A 22,079-nucleotide genomic window follows, 5' to 3' on the forward strand; every position below is an offset into this window, starting at 1 on the left:
CAAGCATCACTGGCAATCGAAGCTCAAGCATGAAGAATTCCCACCATGGTGGTACAGAAATACTGGCAGCACCTGTGAAACTATATTCCAGCAGGGGTGAATGATTTCAGGTAAAGAGGGAAGAAAGTTTTTTTTTTAAAAAAGCATCAAATCGTCCAATTGCTCCTAGATTCTGCAGAGTACGACCAGTGCACGGACCTATAGAGGGTAACTTTTGCCGTTATCAAGATAACAATTTCATTAACCAATCCATGCTATTACACATACATGAGTTCAGTTAAACTGAGGAAGCTGATACTAATTAATTTGTTGCAAATCTTACATCATACAATCATTTAAAATTCTGAGCGATATGGTGGATAATCTATTAATTGGCTGATAAACAACAGTATTATTTTTAAAAAGTATTTCCCCATTGTTTTATGTTGATTTATATGGCGATGGGCATCATTCGATACAGCATTTAGCTTCTAATTTGGTGGCAAACACCCGACAATATGTGGCACAGAGATCTGCAACTTATCATCCCCCGAGATGCTGAACACTTCCAAAACGTGACCAATCAGCAACGGACGCAAACTGTGCGCGAGGCTCATTAAGGAGCTCCCAAACAAGACACAGTTTCAGGAGGCCTTATCATGAAAATGGAAGCATTCAGGCAGTGTTCTTGACACACAGCATCCATTCGCAATAAATGCTTTGGAAAATACGTTTTACAAGACCTTTTAAGACTGATCCAGTAGTCCTCTCCTTGTTACAGGGTCAAACATTCTTTTTTGTTTCCTTTTTTTGTCTTGGGCAAACACTAGCAAGAGTACCCTTGTTAAAGCAAAATCAGTATCGGCAGATTTCAGCAGAGCCCTTTAGTGCTGGTGCCCAACATTCCTGCTTTCAACCCACACTTGGTCCCAGTACATCATGCACTGCTAGCACCACTGAAACATTTAAATAAGCTGACCTTGCATTGTCTGTACTATGCCAATTGTGCATTATCTGCCCAATTTGAATTTAGCATTGTGAATTTTGTAGATACGAGCGTAACATTGCACAATCACTAGAGTACAGTAAGAAGTCTTACAACACCAGGTTAAAGTCCAACAGGTTTGTTTCGATGTCACTAGCTTTCGGAGCGCTGCTCCTTCCTCAGGTGAATGAAGAGGTATGTTCCAGAAATATATATATAGTTTCTGAACACTGTTGGACATGTTTCTGGAACATATCTCTTCATTCACCTGAGGAAGGAGCAGCGCTCTGAAAGCTAGTGACATCGAAACAAACCTGTTGGACTTTAACCTGGTGTTGTAAGACTTCTTACTGTGCTCACCCCAGTCCAACGCCGGCATCTCCACATAATCACTAAAGTAGTTCTATCTTTAGCTTACTCATAATAATAATAATCTTTATTAATGTTAACAGTAGGCTTACATTAACACTGCAATGAAGTTACTGTGAAAATCCCCTCATCGCCGCACTCCAGCACCTGTCCGAGTAAACCGAGGTAGAATTCAGAATGTCCAGTTCACCTCACAGTACGTCTTTCGGACTTGTGGGAGGAAACTGGAGGAAACCCACGCAGACTCTGCACAGACAGTTACCCAAGCCGGAAATCAAACTTGGGACTCTGGTGCTGTTCAGCAAATGCTAACCACTGTACTACCATGCCGCCCATACCTTTAGCCAGTGATGCTGGCTAAGAGAGGACTGCCTTGGTCCTTCTCCAGCCATAGGGCAAGTCTGAAATCACTATTCTAACTAATACATGTGGTAGATTTCATGACAGTCATTATCCAACATTCTCCCATTGGGGTCACTATTGTTGGTTTGATCAATGAACCTTGGAGAATTGCGAGAAATACTTCTGTCAAAAATTGGGTGTGAATTAATGGGACAGAAATAGAGTCCCATTTTGGACATGTTTAGCATAGTGTTTCTTGGCGCCTGCAGCATTAAGAAAGATACCGCTATTTAATAGCACTTTGCCTTGTTCTTCCTCGCCGAGGCCGCACTTACATAATTTCCTGAACTGTGGTCACCTAAAATGGCCGCATGAAGGGATTGATGGCAAATTTGGCCAAGCCTGAGCACCGACAGGCAGCAGCCTGCAAATATACAAAAGGCTGCAGCTCAGACTTATGCAGAAACTGACACAGGAAAAATGCCGTCAAAAAGCCATCCCAGGACAATGGGCTCCAGGTAGAAACTGATAAGTGGCAGACTCAGTGGTGCCTGCTTTCCTTACTTCGGGAGGCCTACGTGCCTCAGATACTAACAGATATGGCCGACCAGGACCCGTCCAGCCATCAAGGTGGCCACCCCAATTGGCTAAGATCGATCAGGGTGATTGAGACCTGATCGATCCATTGGGTTTTCATCTGGGACCTCCCAAAAGCGCGCAAAAATCCCAGGGATAATCCCAGCCCATCACTCGCTCTCTCAACTGCAGCTTTCGACAGCCAACAACAACCCTTCACCAGCCAAGGACGGGACCATCCACAGAGGGGCCCGAACCGAGGACACAGATGACCAGCAACAGACATCCAGCACTGCCAGACGACAAGATTATTTCATACAATTATTGTATTAAGCAACTTGTGTGATCATTTGTACATCGTATATGGGTTAAATGCACACTGTGGTTTAGAAGGCACAACAGAACTGACGAGCTCAGCTTGGCAGTACAGGAAGAGCATTCGGGGATTGGGGCTCCATTATTAAATTACACCCTGATCTTTCGACCTTCCGCAACCACCCCACTGTGGCCTCTGGACCCCCCCCCCAACTGCACCCAACTTATCTCTTACAGGGTCCTTGAGCCCCCCCCCCCCCCCTCCCCTACCCAGTTCTTAAGGGAAAGACGCCCCTGGCCCGATCCCTGGCACATGCAACCTGGAACTGTCAGCGTGGCAGTCTGGCAGTGCCAGGTTGACAGTGCCATGGTGCCAGGAATAATGCCAAAAGACCAGGTTGGCAGTGCCAAGATGCCAGGCTGACGGTGCCAGTTGGAGTGCCAGGGTATGGCCCTTCCCATAGCCCGAGCACCCAAGGGTCTCTGATGGCCTAGGAGACCTCCCCATGCACTGTTACACCTGGTCCTCGTTTGTGAAACCAGTGCTAGGTGAGGTCTCCAAGGCGCAGCCGTTAGTCACTGGGTGCCAGTAGAATATGGCACAGACATATTTAAATGAACCTAATGGCTCACTTAAATATGTCAAGGGTAAGATCCAGATTACGACATCTTGCAAAATTCCGTTAAAATTTGCGAGCCGTTTCGAGCATCGTGAATCTCACAGAGGCCTCTCACAAGATTCAATTGCCTTGCTGCATCACCAAGTTGGGTGTGACGAGACCATTAAATCATGGCCATTATTACCATTTCTTTAAAAAAGCTACAAACCATCAGCAAATCATCACTCAAGCCAGCTAGGCCAAAGGATTGAGTTGCAAATGATCAAATGTTGATTACACACAGCAAACGGTCAACTGAAAGAAATAATGGATCCACATGGATCAGTGTTGTTCAATAGTTTGTCAATCACCACATGGTGAATCACCACATGGTGAATCAGCCACAGACATGTAGCCAGTTAATGCTGTTCAGTTTTACAGCCATAACAATACTGAGCTGTGTTAAGGATGGGATTCACTCCCTAGACTAGAGCAAGGAAGAATCGACCATCAGGCTGTTAAGCACTCTTATGAAGTGCAGTAAAATCAGGGTTGACTTTTAGGACAGCAGTCTGATTGCTCTCGAAATTTTATTGGGGAATCGAGTGTCACAGGGGATGCTAATGAAAGGCCTTGCTTTTGTCTAATTGACATTTGTTCACAAAACAGTTGTGCTGCTTGAGTTATGGACTGGACTGCATGATTGCCAATGATGGTTGAAATGTGCAGTTTTGGCAAGCTGGGGCAATGCAGCCATATCCAAATATGTTCAGTATTTATCTTAACGGACCTATTGAAGTGAGCGCTCAAAAGGAATAGGACCCGTTTAGTGTAAAGAGAGAGATTGAAGTAAGTTGGCCACGAGCCAAAGATCTATGAAACATCCGAATGCTGTGTTCAGAAATGGCAGACGACAGAGTGTAAAGCAAAGCAAGGGTCAGAGGATAGAAGTCAATATTTAGATAAAAGTAAATTACTGCAAATGCTGGAATCTGAAACCAAAGCAGAAAATATTGGACAATCTCAGCAGGCCTGACAGCATCTGTGGAGAGAGAATGGAGCTAGCGTTTGAGTCTGGATGACTCTTTGTCAAAGCTGGATGTAGAGTTCTGTCGATCTCTTCCCTTCCCCAGAGACTTGTAACACCTCAATTCTGATAAAGTTGAGACATTTTACTCTCAAAAACATTTGCTTTTCTTGAAACAAACTGCAGCACGCTGTCAGAAACAGAACACTTCAGTTAGCAGATTGTCACCACCCTTTGCGGGTGGGTGCAACAGGCTTGCTTTGCAGAACCAAGAGATTGCCAAGCCCTTTCGAAGCTGTTCTCCAGGCCCTGCTAACGAGTGTATTAGTCTTGATCAATGGTTTAAAACCTAATTTCAAAAGATGGGGGGCGGGATTCTCGCTTTGGGGAACTAAATCCCTCTACCTGCCGGAAAACAGGCGAGAATCACTCTGGACTTTTTCCTCGAAAGTCCGGGGTGATTTCCCCATTCTCCAGAGGCCTGGCAGGCCTCCGGCGGCATCCCACAGTTCTGGCTTCCGGCGGGCCCTGCTGGACAGACCGCGCAGCCACGCATGCAAGTGGGTTCGCGCATGCGCGCAGTGGCCCACCACAGCGCGGGCGCCGCCGACATGGCGGACCACACAGCGGGCCCACACGGAGGAAGATAGGGCACTCCCGAATCGCGATGGCCCGTTGATCGGTGGCCCCTGATCGCGGGCCTGCCTGTCGTCGAGGCCCCCCCCTGTGTCCGATCCCCACGCCCCCCCACCCTAATGCCCACATCTGCCGCGACTCCGAGTTCCCGCTGGTTGGAACCACATTAGAACCACGCCGGCGGGACTCGGCGAGCACTCGGCCTGTCGAGCGTGGAGAATCGCCGGGGGGGGCTTTTCCAACGACCCCTGACTGACGCCGCGTCGATCGCGCGCGCGAATGGCGGCGATTCTCCAGTCCGATTTTGGGTAATTCTCCGCCCGCCGAGCACGATTTCGGCGCGGAGGGTCGGAGAATCCCGCCCTGTGTCTTTGTTTTAAACTGCACATATTCCATGTCAAGTGGGAATATGATCGCAACACATTTGGTGAGCACTGAAATCCTATTGGACAACACTGTCATAAATCAAGATTTTCAGTGTATCAGTGCAAATATTGCCCTCTAGTGGTCACATGATAATCTTGTAACTTTATTTGCAATAAACACATGGAATAATTTTCATGAAATACTTGAAGAGCTAAAAAATGAAGAGGTGGCCAAGATAGGGTCTTAAGCTGAAACGTCAGTTTAGCCCATGTTTAGTGCATGACGCCTTCTTAGCAAAGGAGTCAAAGTCAATGACGTCAAGTCAGAAGGGTTGTTCAGAGACTCATGAAACAATTGATTGCCACTTAAAATGTCCTCGAACACTCACTAAAGAGGCTGAATGGCATTTAATGGTTAATACTTCAACTAATGCCCTCTCTAAACAGCGCCCAACTGTTTGTGAATAAACACAGCATTGATTTTGATTGCAAGCTCTATTTAAAGAGATACTCACCACTTAAAGTGATACTCACCATTTTATGGTCATTGCTGCTGGAGCAGTGAAGAGGACGTCTGTAACACAGCAGGAGTCTTTCTGGGACATTTTGCCAAGACTTCGCCAATAGTCGAGCAAGATTTATTCCGGAAATTCTTTTGAGGACTTCACCTAAAAAGACTAAGTGCTGTGCTACTCCACCTTATTGGACACCTTGCAGGAGTCACCGGGAGAAAGGGAGTGCATAGTCATTGGTATCTTGCTCGGGGTTTCCCTTTGGCCTAGATAAGGAATGGGAGGAGGGCATGTGGGTATTCAGAGCAGCAGCAGGTGCTGCATGAGAAAGGGACAGGCGAATGAGGAGATCGAGGTGGCATCCCTCCCACCATGGGCACAGGATATCCCTCTCTTCTGGACTCCTCCACCAGGATCTCCAGAACCTGTGCTCACTCCCTTAGCTCCTGAGCCATTCTGAAATATGCCACTGTGTGCCAGTCAGCGCTCCCTACACCTTTTGGCATCAGTAGGCATGAGGAGCGCACATATGGTAGTCCACAAAAATTGTGTTTTATCAGCACCTTAGAGCTAAACCTGCAGGGTTTTTGGTTAGCACCTCCATACAAGTTCAAATTATGGCAATCAGCAATTAGGACCAAAATTGTGTGCTAAATCTGAACTTGCAAAGAGGCTAGTTTTGGCAGCACTGTACCTATTTCCTGCCCACTTCCATACTTTGGCAAAATAATCCCCACAGCATTTGGCACAGGAAAATGGGTCCAAAACCCATGTATGCCTCACTTACGAGTGTCAACCATGGAGGGAATGCATGTTAAATGTAGTGCATGTAATAGATGTTGATTACAACTCAGTGACGGGAGGAAAACTCCTCAGGGTTGTTTTCTTTGTGGTACAACAGAAACCTGTGCATCAACTGGAATTTTATCAGAATCATCGGGATGGGTTGGGAGGAGTGAAGGCTTGCAAAATGGTACAGGAAGGCATTGAGGGAGGCGCAACATCTTCCCGCCACTATACCAATTTGCCAGCAGCAAAAATGCCTCCCACCGGGAACACAACTGAACCACTTAAGTGGCCAGCCAAAGGCTATGTTCTGCCTTTGCAGGCATTTTGCACATGGCATGTGTGTGTGTGTGTGTGTGTGTGCGTGTGTGTGTGTGGGGGAGGAAACCCCCCCAACGATTCCTGACAACCTCCCGGTGGAGGTGATGGGTAAAGGTTTGGGGTGCTGGGTGAGGGCATGTGTGTGGAAATAAGGGGATGCCCTTTCTTTTTGGTGCGCTATGGCTCACAATGGTGGCCCCCTGTGCCTCAAGTCCATCAACCCAACACATGATTATTGTAGCCTGCCTGCCTGGGCTTGGTGTCCCGCAACCCCACTTACCATTCTTGATGATACCAGCCACCATTCTGCAGCTGCATTCTCAACAATGGCCACCTTTAATGGTGGCACTGCTGAGTTTCCAGTCCTCTGATTGAGCAAGCAGACCCAATTAATTGGCCATTGCCAGGAAGATGCCTTTCTGGGTCCTGCCGTTGGCTGAGATGTTGCCCAAGTCAGGCTGTGCTGGTGGAACTTCTACTGTGTGCCTAAAATCCTTCCCCAGAGCTTTCACTGCATTGCTGATGCAACATTGCTGCATAAAGAACTTACAACATGGATATAAAGAAATTCCTAAAGCATAATCGGGATGGGAGAAATAATAACACAAAACAACCATTTCTTACCTTCGGTTTGTATGCATTCAGCATGGACATTTCAACATTTTGCCCTCGTACAGGTTTTGGCTGTCGTTGGATAACTGGTGTTGATGACTTTTGATTATTACGACAAATACAGATGAAGAAGAACAAAAGAGCAATTGCCAGGGGAATTGTCACACTAGGGACCAGAATGTAAAGAATCTCCATCTTGTTGGTTTCTTTGGAGTCTGGTTTGCAAAGAAATAAAAAAATCTTAGTCCATTAATAATAAGACACAGCACAGCATATCGCAGTGAGGAAGAACATTCATTCCTGCAGCACCTTTCACAACATGGGGAATGCCAGCGTGTTCCACAGCCAACAAAGTTGTAATTCAGTAAAATGCAGCAACCCATTTGTGCGCAACCAACATCCCACAAATAACAATCAGATCAATGACCATATAACTTGTTTAAGTGATGCTGTTTGCTGGCAAGGACACCAGGATAATTCCCCTGCCCTTCTTCAAAGAGTTCAATGGAATTATTTATATCCACCTCTAGGGATAGCCAAGGTCGCAGTTTGTCTCTGCCAATAGATGGCACATCAAACAGTCCAGCAATCCTTCAGAATGTTACTGAAGTCAGTCTAGTTTATGTGCTTACATCTCTGGATTGTTTTTTGAAATTGCCAACCTACTGATATGGAGGCAAGAGTGCTCCCACCAAGTCAAAGTTGGCACATTGTTAACAAATGTACAACCAACAAAGGTAAGAAAAAAACAACACTCCATCGGGCTTCAAGAGTACAACACCACGGGCGTGATGCAACGGAAAGGTTTCCAAGTGTCATTTGTGGTGGGTTTTGCTGGGAGTTTCTCCCTGGCTCTGTCGGCGAGTCCCCACCACTATCTAACCACGCTTTGGCACCTTTTGGGGCCTTGGGGAGTTTGGTCCACACTTAGAATTATTTTCGCAACAGGGGTGCTGAAATCGCTGGACAGACCGACTCTTCAGAGATTGGGGCATCCACGGGCAATGTCACCCCAATGCACATAAAACACTGTCCCCCCCTCCCCCCCACCCCACTCCACCGCTGAGGACAGCCAGCTATGAGGACCATGAGGGACCCCCTCTTCAGGCCCTCCTTTCCAGGACTCCTATCTTTCACCCCCCCCCTACCTCCCAGCTTTCACAGTAACTTCAACGAAGCCTACAATAAGCGATTATTATTATTATTAGAGGCCCCTAAATACCTGTCCTGTACCCCCACCCTTCATACCCCCTCCACCTCCTTTCATGGGCATGGCCCTGACCCTTGGAAGTGCCACCGAGAGTGGTCCCGCTGGCTTTGTGGTGCCACCTGGGCACCTTGGGAATGCCATGATGTCAGTCCAGCAGTGCCAAGGTGCCCACATTCCAGGGAGAGGGCCAGGGGGCCACCCTGTCCTATCCCTTACCACCTAGGGCTCTCCGATGACCCAGGAGATCCCTCTGGTGCCGTTCCGCCTGGTCCACATTTGTGTGGGCCAGTATTGAATGGCGCCCAGCCCTGGCCTCCCTGGGGAGGCCGGTAGATCCCGGGAGGCTGGTGGAACTTGGGTATGTACACTTATGTAGGTTTAAAACCTAATTAAGTGAGCGCGGCCTGATCCTACCCATTGTGGGCGGGATTCTGGTCACGCCGCCATGTTGGACTTGGGTAGATCCTGTGAGGCATCGTGGCTGCGGGAGGCCTCACCCGGCATCTAGCGGCCATGCCACGCTCCCGGTTGGGCACGATGCGGCCAGTAGATCGCGCCCCACATTTCTACAGGACTTCAGCACATAAGTACCATAGTAACAAAAATCAACACCAACTCCTTAATCCTTCAACAAAAAGACAATATAAGTAAGAAAATTTGCTGGTGGAATAAAATTTCTTGCTTTTTTAGTACTATAACCTATAGTGAACTTTAACATTCCACCAATGTTACAAAACACAATACCACCTTATTGAGCATCATACACCTCAATAATAAAGTACAAGTTACGTTATTTTAAGCACAGTGCATTTCAATAAAAGTACAACATATTGCAGTTATAAAATAGTTTTCTCTACAGTAAAACACAGTGGGCGGGATTCTCCAATAATGGGGCTATGTCCCCACTCCAGAGTCAAAACGCAGGCGTTTCACTCTGGACTTTCCTGAAGAAAGTCCAGAGTGATTCTCCTACCTGAAGGGGCCTATCAGGGCCCCGGAGAACTCCTTGCAGCTCTGGCTGCGGATACGGGCCCCTGCACTTCCGGTCAGGAGTCTGCGCATGCACACGGGGGCGGCTTTTGGCAGCCGCCCCATGCAACATGGCGGCTCACACCGCGGACCGATCCCGAAAATATAGGCCCCCCCCGCCTAGATCATGTGCGCCTGCGGATCACTGGCTCCTGATCGCTAGCCTGGCCGTCCAAGAGCCCCCCCCCCCCCCCCCCCCCCCCCCCCACGAGGGTGGCCGCAGACTGACTCCGTAGCCGCCACTGGCTGTTCACGACAGGCAAAACGTGGTTAGAACCATTGCTGTCGGGAACTCGGCCAGTTTTCGTCGGAGAATCGCTGGGGGGGGAGGGGGCCTCTGTGAATGGCCCCCTACCCGTGCTGCGTAGACAGCGTGCGTGCGATTCTCTGGCCAGCGGCGTCGCGCTGGATTTCGGCGTCAACACCCATTTTCCGCCCCCGCGCCGATTGCGATTTCGGAGTGGAGGGTCGCTGAATCCCGCCCAGTAACTACCGACTTTCAACAGTGACCGAGGGCGGGATTCTCCGCCCCCCACGCCGGGGCGGAGAATCGCCGGGGGCTGGCGTGAATCCCGCCCTTGCCGGTTGACGAATTCTCCGGCACCGGATATTCGGCAGGGGCGGGAATCGCGCCGCGCCGGTTGGCGGGCCCCCTCCCGGCGATTCTCCGGCCCGCGATGGGCCCAAGTCCCGCTGTTGGACTGCCTGTCCCGCTGGCGAGAATCAAACCACCTCTCTTACCGGCGGGACAAGGTGGCGCGGGCGGGCTCCGGGGTCCTGGGGGGGGGGACTGCGGGGCGATCTGACCACAGGGGGTGCCCCCCTGGTGGCCTGGCCCGCGATCGGGGCCCACCGATCCGCGGGCGGGCCTGTGCCGTGGGGGCACTCTTTTCCTTCCGCCTTCGCCATGGTCTCCACTATGGTGGAGGCGGAAGAGACCCCCTCCACTGCGCATGCGCGGGGATGCCGAGAGCAGCCGCTGACGCTCCCGTGCATGCGCCGCACGGCAAAGTCATTTCTGCGCCAGCTGGCGGGGCACCGAAGGCCTTTCCTGCCAGCTGGCGGGACGGAAATCAGTCCGGCGCGGGCCTAGCCCCTCAAGGTGAGGGCTCGGCCCCCCAAGATGCGGAGAAGTCCGCACCTTTGGGGCAGCGCGATGCCGGACTGATTTGCGCCGTTTATGGCGCCGGTCGGCGGACATCGCGCCGATTGCGGAGAATCCCGCCCCTGATTCAGAGGCAGTATGATTATGGATATTACTGAGGATCTAGTGTACCTCAATTTTAAGGTGCACTTTCAGAAAAAGCTCAACAGGTGATCTTTTTTGCACCTACTTTCTCTGTTAAATTTTTCTTTTGTCTGTCTCTATTTCATCAAAACGTATATGGCAATTGCCAAACTTTCCTCCATTATTCCTCCTGCATGTCGAAGATACTGGGCGGGATTCTCCACTCCCACGCCGAAGTATCCACGCCGTCGTGAACGCCGTTGAGATTCACAACGGCGCGAAACGGCCCCTATCCCGACCGATTCAGGGCCCGATAATGGGTTTGGAGCGGGGCCGCGTCATTTACACGCGCCAGGCCTTGTCAGCACATAAAGGCGGCGCTGCATACACGACACGGCCGGCGCCGCATAACTGGCGTCACCCACGCATGCGTGGTTGCCGTCCTCTCCGAGTCCGCCCCGCAAGAAGATGTCAGACAGATCTTGCGGGGCTGTGGAAGAAAGGAGGTCCTCCTTGAGAGAGGACGGCCAGACCCCATTTGAGGCCCCCCCCGGGTGCAGGACCCCCACCCCCCCGCAGGCTGCCCCCCCAGCGTTCCCGCCGGCAGCGACCAGGTGTGGACGGCGCCGGGGGGAACCCGCCATTTTGGCCTGGCCGCTCAGCCCATCCGGGCCTGAGAATAGCGGGGGTGGTGGAGAATCGCCATTTTGGGTGTCTCGGGCGATTCTCTGGCCTGCGCAGCGCGGAACTCGATTGGGCCGTTCTCATCGCTTGGGAGAATCGCGGGAGGGCGTCGGATCGACGTCACGGGAAATTTTGGCGACCCAGGCAATTCTCCCAACCGGCGCGGGAGTGGAGAATCGCGCCCACTATCCTGCAGACTATTGTGGCTCATTGCATATTCCCTGTACCACTCCACATTTTGCTTTCCCAGAGCCCCGAATAGTGTGGAACACTCGCTCATCCTCAGCTTTTCTTCCTCATACAAGGTTCTGAAAGTCCAGACATTGTATTGCCTGACCACTACTTGTTGTTTTGACTTCTCGCCTGCCTTTGGAATCTTGTTATTGTCCTGAACTGCGGATTTTGACCCTCACTGGTATTTCTGTAAAAGTACAGTATACTGACCCAATGCTTTACATCTCGTCCCTCTATCAAAATATCAAGAGATATTGCTTACCACATAGTGGAATTTCACACAACTCCAATTTCACTGATTCATCCAGGGTAAAGCACCACGGAGCATCCTTGTGATTTCCTGGGTTCCGGCAATATGAGTGGCCTCCATTGAGTTCAGGATATTTAACTGAAGTGTAAGAATGACTGTGTGGATACTGAGAGTTCCATGGCTGACACTGTCGGCCTGATTTGGTTACACTCACGGTGCCCCGATAATCAATACCGCTAATATTAAAACATTTGTGATCTGTTGGAGGGCGGAAAAGAAACACAGTACAGAAACAGTCACTTGGTAGCACCGAGCTTGAACATTGCTGAAAGGAGACACAATTAAACTTTTTGTCATCAGGACAAACACAAGAATGCCAAATTTCAAACAATCACGGCAATTTATACTATAGCAGAAACGAGTGCTGATTGGTTGTCAAGCCAATTCTGATTGACCAAGGCCTTGCCATGGAGAAAGCAATGGGGAATTATTGGTTCCCCAAGTTCCCAGGTAATTCAAAAAAGGCACAAGGTTTGAACATATTCCTATTGTTTGCAGAGAATGGTCTCTGCTTGTGAATGTATGTCATTGCTAGTAAGTGCAACTGAACCATGTTACAATTTTGGCTGATTATTTTAAATTATTTCCATGGCAATGCCTCAGCCAATCATAATCAGCTTGCCAACCAATCAGCACCCCTTTCAGAAATACCATTTAGCAAAAAAAGATTTTTGAAAATGAGGAGTTTTCTTGATGGATGAATTAAGTTTCCTAGCAAGTACCCAAGTCATAAACTAGAAACATTCCAGGTTCTGTTCCTAATTTGTGTTAAGTGAGTGAGCTGAACTCAGCCAGAGCCACCTGTGGAGCACTAAACTGGCCGCAGCGGCCCTGGTTTAGGAACAGGCAAATGAGCTGGGGTTCATACTCTCGATATCATTACAGCAATCCCTACTGGAAAGACATGCATCTAGATGTTGGATAAACAAAGAATTGGGCTCAGCTGTGATGCCCCTTGTGGTCAAATAACTTGTTGACTCCTTCTGCACTGTAAATTCTCTGATAATCTATGAATAATGGTGTCCAACTGTTGCCTATGAAACCATATCCCAGCATGGAATTAAAGCATTTTAGGAAGGGAGAAAATGGGTGAGAAAGAAAACATAGTACTTGAGCCTGTCAATAGCCAATTTTATATTAACCAAGGAAAACTGCAGGAATGCAACAATATCTTTCCTTGTTTGAATGTAGCTCCATATTTTCCTTCAGGTTTCATCTCTATTTAGCAAGCCAGTTGGCCATGAAAGCTGATTGTGACTTCCCCGTTGTTTAGTAGCTAATTGCACCATCCTCTATCCTGAGCAATGCACACCGGCACTGTCCCAAGGTCTCTTCTGAGTTAATTGACCTCAGCGTAGGCAATGGCACAGAGGTTATTACCCTGGATTAAAGATTGTCCTGGGTAGAGATGAGGGGAAATAAATTAACCAGGATTTCAGGTGCTGATTGCAATGCCACTATTGGCAGCATATCTGGTGTCCATTCATACAACAGAGTCAGGTGTAGCTGTAGCAGCCCCCTGGTGGAAGAGTTAATTCATGAAGAACAACCACTGGAAGGAAATAATTATTGACACTCGTGGAATTATCCTGGGCGCCAGATACTGCCTTCAGTGAAAAGAATGTAAAAATCAAAATCCAGAGACACCTCTCAAACTGCTGGCAGTTGAAGAACACGTCCTTACTTACTCTTATTGATGGGTTCAGCCATAGGTATTCCGATGCGCATGCAGTTTGCCGCCTCTGGACTGTCTGGCATGGGGAGATCTTCACAGTTTGGCAGCTTCAATCTCATTAGGATCAAAGGATTTGACCTGGCAAAAATATATTCTGTCTTGCAAAGGTCATTTTCCAGGATCTCACACTCATCTCTGCAAAGGTCACGAGGTTTGGGTACTGACGAGGTATCATCGCAGTAAGGAAAAGCAAAATGGCACAGCGAGGGGATGGCAAACTGGGAACAACGATCTGTTAGGTGATTTGAGGTTCCAATCATGGTGAAAGCAGCTATGGGGTAAATGAGCAAGATTATTAAATTGCTTAGAGATTGAAATTGTTCCAATTTTGCAATCCAGTAGCAATAATTATATCGGATAAAACTACTTGACTCAGCTCAACTTAACTATGGAGGACAATCAAAATTACAGAGGTTCTTCAACTAATTACATCAACACGTATCATTAGATGAACTTACAAGAGACACTGCTTCACAAGAAAAATATTCTAGGATAATTAGTTAACTGTAAAGAACTCTGCCCTTTAAATGTCCCAGAGATCCTCTGATAGGTTAGTGGATAAATTCATTGCCTAAACACCAAGGATCTGGAGGTCCCAATTTCAATTCAAGTCAGTGCTGAGCTATGTGAGGTTATGCATTTTGGTAGGCCTAACATAGAGGGGAAATATACAGTAAATGCAAAACTCTTGAGGAATATAGAAAGTCAGAGAGATCTGGACCTGCAGGTCCACAGATTTTTGTAAGTAGCAACACAAGTGGACAAGATAGTCAAGAAAGCACATGGAATGCTTGTCTTCATTGGACGCGGCATTGTGTAGAAAAACTGGCAAGCCATGCTACAGCTGTATAGAATCTTAGTTAGGCTGCACTTGGAATATTGCACACAATTCTGGTTGCCACACTATCAGAAAGATGTGGAGGCTTTGGAGATGGTGCAGAAGAGGTTTACCAGGAAGTTGCCTGTCCTGGAGGGTGTTAGCTATGCGAAGCGGCTGAATAGACTCGGACTGTTTTCATTAGAACGACGGAGGTTGAGGGGTGACCTGATAGAGGTTCTCAAGATTATGAGGGGCATGATAGAGTAGATGGGCAGGCACTCTTTCCCACGGTGGAGGGGTCAGTCACCATGCGGCATAGGTTTAAGGTCCGTGGGGCAAAGTTCAGAGGAGATGTGCGAGGCAGGTTTTTTTACATAGAGGGTGGTGAGTGCCTGGAACGTGCTGCCGGGGGAGGTTGTGGAAGCAGATATATTAACGGCGTTCAAAACGCATCTTGACAAATTTATGGGTAGGATGGGTATTTGGTTTTGGCCAAGGGTGGTATCATGACCGGTACAGTTTTGGCAGGCAGAAGGGCCTATTCCTGTGCTGTATTGTTCTTCGTGCTATCTAATCTCAAATGGAATAGCAAGACGGCTTCTGATGTCTCCTCAATAAAACTGGTTGGAAAATATGCATCTTTGGATATCAGGTTGCATTAGCAAGTTGGACCTGTCCGCAATACTCATTTACCATGGTTGAACAATGTATCGGTTCACACATTTCGAATGGCCTCTTGAGCAGGATATTGGAAGGTGACGAATGTCTATGGAACCATGTGGCCCTATGAATCAGCACTTCATCCAACTTGGCAAATCCCAGAGACGGAACCCATAATTTACTAACTGCATAAAAGCTTCTAAATTTCAGTGTGACCACAGCGTGAGAGCATGCGGCCCCTTAATCAAAGCACAAATGCAGGAATAGCTCATCATTCACATTGCATACCTGTGATTTGATTTTCAATTTCCCCTTGCATCTGGAGCGAATCCACATATATGCTACTGTTTGCGATGAACCTTGCACAGGCAATACCCCTGTACGGCTGACAAAAGCCATCTTCTTCAAACATAACTCTATAGAGTGAAAGGAAAGGCAACAGCCCAGTCACATTTTGAAGCGTTTGTTTAAATCATGATGACCACTAGAGGCCACTGTTAGAAACATCTTTACCAATTTCAAACCCTTTCTTGTTGCAATATTCAAAAACCATCCAAGAACATCTTGAAAAAATTAAGTTATTGAAAAAACAAAGGCCTTCAGTGAATTTCTAATTTTAGCTCTTTCAGCTGACACAAAAAAAAACTAAGTCCTTCAGTGCTTTATGCTCACAGTATTAGTGATAATCTATTTCTTACTAATTATTCTTTCCACCTCTCGATGTCTCTAATTCTAATGCAGGTACAGCACAAGCACTGGCATCCTTCACACACAAGTGACAATTCTTCACGAGTGTATCCATACAGTGGGTATAAACAGACTATCACAGCCAAGCCGAATCCTATCCATTGGGACCACTCCCAAGGAATCAACACATTGGTGGGGGCGGAAGGGGGGGGGGGGGGGGGGGGGGGAGCGAGAGAGATTCTTCATTCTCGTCCAGGGCGGGCCCCGTTGTGAGCGAGAGTGGAGCATTTGGCATTCCAGCTCAAAACACCATTCCGTTTCAAGCGACACCGGAAAATCCTCGCCGTGACGGAGGATGGAAGATTTCAGCCATAATCCAAGCTGATATGCTGCCTTGTCAGAGGTGTTACTCTTTGGGCGAGTAATTAAACGGAGTCCTGTCTGCCTGTTTGGTGAACATTAAAGATCCAATGGCAGGGGAGTCTCCCAGTATCTTGGCCAACATCATCAAACACCAACTGACTATATAGCATTATGGTTTGAGAGATCATGCTTTGTGCAGTTTGGTTGCTGTGTTTGTTGAAATAATTAATAGAGTGGACTGGAAGGAACATGTGTGAACCATTTTGAGACAAATTCTTAGAGACATAATAAAGTGCTACCTAAGCTCAAGATGTTTTTCTCTCCTTTTGGGGACCATTGGATTTCAATCACCAACAAATATCCTGACCCTTGTTATTCCCCCTGGGCCAATGATAATGTTGAGTTCTAAAGATATATACATTCAGGTTGGAAGGTCGGTGAATGACATGACCGACTGCAGAGAAAATAAAAGAAAGGGCAATCATTTTTCCTAAAAGAACGTTATATGTGCCAGTGTTGAGTTTGCAATGGCTTATTAGATGAATACATTATGCCGGGCCATTTGCACCAAGGAATACCCTGCAATGTGGTTACATGGAATACTTTGATTACTTGCTCGGTGAGGATCAGCTAACTGCATACAGATCAAAGTTCAAGATTTTCCAGATCTGTACAGCTTAGTGCTCTATCCTTTACCAACTAGGATTGGAAAATTACAATATTCAGATTACATTCTAAAGCAAAAACTGGTCCATCTAATTCTGTTGTGCAATCTATTAAATCTATTGCTTTGTTACTATTTCTTTCCTCCTTTGTCTTTCAGCTGTAGTTCTGAACCTGGTTGGGAAACATGTTTTCATCTTTGTGCACTGCCACGTGGATTGGAGTCTAGGAGTTGGTCCAGTCTAGATGCAAGGGCAAGGCGGCATAAGAGTGATTAAATTTTGCTAATCTTTCCTCCTCCTTGTGACAAAATATCTTGAGTTAAATGTTATACCTTTCCCTCTGGAGAGTTTGTTCACGGGTGGGAACCCATGGTCTTCCTGATTCCACCTTGAGTAAGTTTGTGGCAGGGAGACTCATGGCAAATTAATGGTCACTCAAGGGCCTCGTCCTGCTGTATTAACGTAGGGGCCGGGAGGGGGTGCTCACCATGCATGGAGCTTGACAAGTAAACCATGTGGGGTTGCTTGCATGGTCCATTTGGGGGGCAGGGTGCTCCTCGTTCAAAGCCATTCATGGCTTGATTGAGGGGCCTGCCATTGATAAGTATAGGACCTGGTATCGAAGGGAAGGACCTGATATTGGTAAGGGAGAGCCTGCTGAAAGCCACACCTCCTGCCTCTGCTGTGCCCCAAACTCCCCCCCCCCCTCTCCTCCCACCTCCCCCACTGCGAACTCCTCCTGAAAATCCCTTCCACCATCACTCACTCATGGTCTGGGATCCAGCGATGAGTCAAGGCCTTGGGTGGGTGTTGTAACTGTAGCAGCCACGACCTTCCCAGTGGTGCTGTCGGTCAATAGAGCTACCGACCTCTGATTGTCTGGCAGCTCTCTCTTGGGGGGACTTCTGCCTCCTGGGGACCTAGATCCTAGGGAAGGCCCATTGTGGTTGTTAAGTGCGCTTAATATGGTGGGTCCCTAAAAGAGGCAACAGAGGACTCTTGCAAACTGGAAAGCTGGCAGGTGAGTCCCACATCACCTCCATCAAATACCGACCCTTGTCTTTGCTCAATGACTCTTCTCAGTCGTGCAGCTGCGATGAAGAATTGGCAAGTTATGGAGTAAGGGGTCTTAATATCCCAGGCACTGCTACAGGAGTATTTAAAGGAGGAGATCGGGGTTTCCCACTGGTTGGAAAGTGGTGAGAGTCCTTCGTCATTACTTTCAGGGAAAGCCTGCTGAATTAAGTGCCTCTCAGGCATTTAACTGGACAGTGGCAGGCCTATGCCACGTTTGAGGACCCAGAGGGTGGAAATCCTGTCTGCTGACTGCTGTCAGCCAATCAAAGGCTGGCAGTTCTATTGACTAGCATCTCCACTGAGGAGGTGATGCCTGTTGCTGGGCACTACACCCACCCGAGAGTAGTGGGGTCAGCAGCAAGGGCAGGGGTTGGCTCGAAGCATGTTCTCCCCCTAACTGATACTGGGTCCCTTGAACATGGGCATGGACTGCTTAAGTGTCTGCGGAGTTGCAAATAGTGCTGAACATTATACAACCATCAGCGAACATCCCCACTTTCTGATGGAAGGCAAGTAATTGATGAAGCAGTTCAGGATGGTTGGTCCTAGGGCGCACTCCTGAGGAACACCTGCAGTGATGTCCTGAGCGCCTTTGAACAAGAAACTTCCCTGAGCTCCACCCCAGGGCTGCAAGCAACTCTGCTAAGGTGTGCCTGTCATGTTCCCTGCATGGGTGAGGCACCCCACCCGCTGATGGGTTAATAACAGTGGCATTAAGATGAGGCCTTTAAATGGGCATTAATTGCCCACTTTAGGGCTTTATTTGATGGTGGGAGAGATAAGCCATCAATAGACTTAATCGGGTGGAGATGGGAAGATGGTGGTGAGGACATTAAACAGCTCTGCTGTCAGTGAACTGTATTTGCATTAAGAGCATTAGTGACACATTCACTATACCTTAGCGGCCAATGCCGTACCAATTTTCAAGCTGGCAACTCCAGAATCCCAAGAAATCCACCAGTGGATCATGGGACCTCTGAAGTCTTTAAATTTCTTTTTGTTTTTGGTGTGGTTTTTCTCTTCCATACTGAAACCATTCTAAATATAATAAATATAATTTCCTGCAACGTTGGCAGTGTTTCCAGTGGGTGGCTCACACTGCTGTTAAAAAGGCATTGGTTCCCAACAAGAAAAGCTTGAAAAGCACCACTGTAAATATATGTACAATGTAATTAGTAATTATACCTCGCTAGATTGATTTGTGCTTGGCGGCAGCATCTAAACTAGCTGCTTCAGCCATGCGATTCACATTGCTACCATCAGAGCTGAAGACATTTTAGGAGTGACTTTCATGAACTCTGTATTTATGTAATATCCTTATAATAACCTACAAATCTTGGGAAAAGCCGACCACAAAATTCCAATAATTCCAACAACTGGAAGTACCACACAGAAAAACCGCTGACAGAAAAGGTTATAATTTGGGAAGGAACTGACTCATATCCAACCAACATGGAATGAACAATCATTCCCAAATTCAATATAGCACATCACAGGTGGGATTCTCCACCGGCGGGATGCTCCGTTTTGCAAGCGCCCGGCGGTTTCTCGACGGCGTAGGGGTTTCCCACAATTGTAATATTGACCGGCCAGCGTAACGGAGAATCCCGCCGGTGGGTCGAGGCCGAAAGGTGGCGCGGCGGGGCAGAGAATCCAGCCACATGTCCTCCAAAATGGAATCAAAATGTATTTGAGGAAAGGGTATTTCACCTGAAATAAATGTAATCGCACTAAAAGGCTGCAGGCATTCTCAACAGCCCCAGGACATCACTGCAGGTGTTCCTCAGGAGAGTGCCCTAGGACCAACCATCCTGAACTGCTTCATCAATTACTTGCCTTCCATCAGAAAGTGGGGATGTTCGCTGATGGTTGTATAATGTTCAGCACTATTTGCAACTCCGCAGACACTTAAGCAGTCCATGCCCATATGCACCAAGACCTGGGTGACTGGATGACCCTGGAGAGATATCATCTCCCACTAACATCCTGAGGGTTAACATTAATCAGAAGCTTCTCAGCACCAGCCATAAAATGATTGGCCGGAATCCTCCAGTCGTTTGCTGACAGCGGGATTCTCTGCTCCTGTCGGCAGCTCACCCCCACCCACGGGTTTCCCAGCGGCGTGGAGTGACTTCTGTTGGAACTCGCATTCACAGCAGCGAGAATAGAGAATCCTGTCGGCAGAGAACAACGCACCATCTCCCGCCTCCAAGAAACATGGGTCTGGAAGGCGGGAGAATCCCGCTCACTATTTTTACAAGGACAAGTCAGAGGCCAGGAAATCTGCAGAGAGCTTATCCATAAAACCCTAAGACATAGGAGCAGAATTAGGCCATTTGACCTATCGGGTCTGCTCCGCCATTCAATCATTACCGATATGTTCCTCATCCCCATTCTCCTGCCTTCTCCCCATGATCCCCTTGTCCACCATCTACAAGGCACAAGTCAGGAGTGTGACGGAATACTCTGCACTTGCCTGGATGAGTGCAGCTCCAACAACACTCAAGAAGTTGAACCCCCAGCATGCTTCATCCACCACCTTAGAAATTCACTCCCTCCACTACACAGTATATACCATCCACAAGATGCACAGCAACAACTTACCAAGACTCCTTCTAAACATGTCACTCCCGAGAAGGACAAGGGCTATATGGGAACATCATCACCTGCAAGCTCCCCTACAAGTCACACACCATCCGGAGTTGGAAATATATTGCTGTTCCTTCACAGGAAGTCAAAGTCCGAGAACCCCTCCCTGTGGGTGTACCTACACCACATATACTGTAATGGTTCAAGAACACGGCTCACCAGAAATTAAAGATGGCAATAATTTATGGCCTTGCCAGTGAGGCTCACATCCCATGATTGAAAAGGGCATATACGGTTAACTTCAAAGGACGGCAAGGTGGAACAGTGGTTAGCACAGCTGCCTTACAGCATCCGTGACCTGGGTTCAATTATAACTTGTGTGACTGTGTTGAGTTTGCACATTCTCCCCCTGCCTGTGTTTCCTCTGGTTTCTTCCCGCAGTCCAAAGATGTGGAGGTAGGTGGATTGGCTATGCTAAATTGCCCCTGAGTGTCCAACGGTTAGGTGGGGTTACAGGGATAGGGTGGGGGAGTAGGCCTAGGTAGGGTGCTCTTTCAGAGTGTCGGTGTAGACTCGATGGGCTGAAGGCTTTCTGTACTGTAGGGATTCTATGATTATTCTTCTATTCTGAGATGCCAGGAGGAGCAGGAATGGGCTTCCTTGCTACACAAAATGATTGAGTGTTGCTGCTGGTCTAGGCTTGTTGCCCTACTCCCAGGATTGGCCTGCAGCCCAATTTTCCAAGTTTGTATCTGGTATACTGCATTAAGACACTTGGTTAACATTGGCAGCATGGGACTTGAGGCCTGATTTCTAGTGAAGCTCAAACCAACATCTTTGGGTGATCATTCAGATCTGCTGTCAATTTTGCCATACTTTCTTATCCTATACAAATATCTAGTCCACCCGCCATACCAACTATCTGCTTTAAACAATTCTATTTGCCAAGTATGTGCCTGAGATACACTGTCAGACTGGCTGAACTGTAAGAGTCTTAGACACAGTAGATGGTTTAATGGTTCTTTTACATTAGAAAGGTGGTGTGACAGAGTTTTACAGCTGTTTGAGAAGGACTGGGGGGCAGAATCTAGTTACGAACCCTAATATTTCTTGTTTCCTTTATCTCAGCAGCTCATTTTAACTGTGATTTTTAAATCATTCATGTGATATGGGTGCTGCTGGCTAGGCCAACATTCATTGCCCATCCCCAATTGCCCTTGAGATGGTGACGGTGATCTGTCTTGAACTACTGTGGTTCAGTGTAGGTACACGTACACCGCTGTTAGGAAGGGATGGTTTCGGCCCAGTGACAGTGAAGGAATGCTGATAAACATTTTATTGAGGTATTTTTGGTTTTACAGCAA

The 22,079-nt window shown here is 47.9% G+C and overlaps 1 protein-coding gene across 4 annotated transcripts in view; it reads right to left on the bottom strand.

Annotated features, from left to right (window-relative positions):
• The window catches only part of ror1 (receptor tyrosine kinase-like orphan receptor 1), a 439,534-nt gene that overhangs the window by 19,488 nt on the left and 397,967 nt on the right, over positions 1-22,079 (bottom strand). For all 4 annotated transcript variants that reach the window (XM_072511138.1, XM_072511137.1, XM_072511139.1 and 1 more), the window contains 4 exons: positions 15,623-15,750; positions 13,808-14,125; positions 12,072-12,317; positions 7,437-7,639 (listed from right to left, as the gene is read on the bottom strand). In XM_072511138.1, coding sequence (XP_072367239.1) covers positions 7,437-7,639; positions 12,072-12,317; positions 13,808-14,125; positions 15,623-15,750 — 895 coding nt within the window. The remainder of the gene's footprint in view (positions 1-7,436; positions 7,640-12,071; positions 12,318-13,807; positions 14,126-15,622; positions 15,751-22,079) is intronic.

Source organism: Scyliorhinus torazame, chromosome 7, assembly GCF_047496885.1.
Source record: "Scyliorhinus torazame isolate Kashiwa2021f chromosome 7, sScyTor2.1, whole genome shotgun sequence".
Taxonomy (NCBI): Eukaryota; Metazoa; Chordata; class Chondrichthyes; order Carcharhiniformes; family Scyliorhinidae; genus Scyliorhinus; species Scyliorhinus torazame.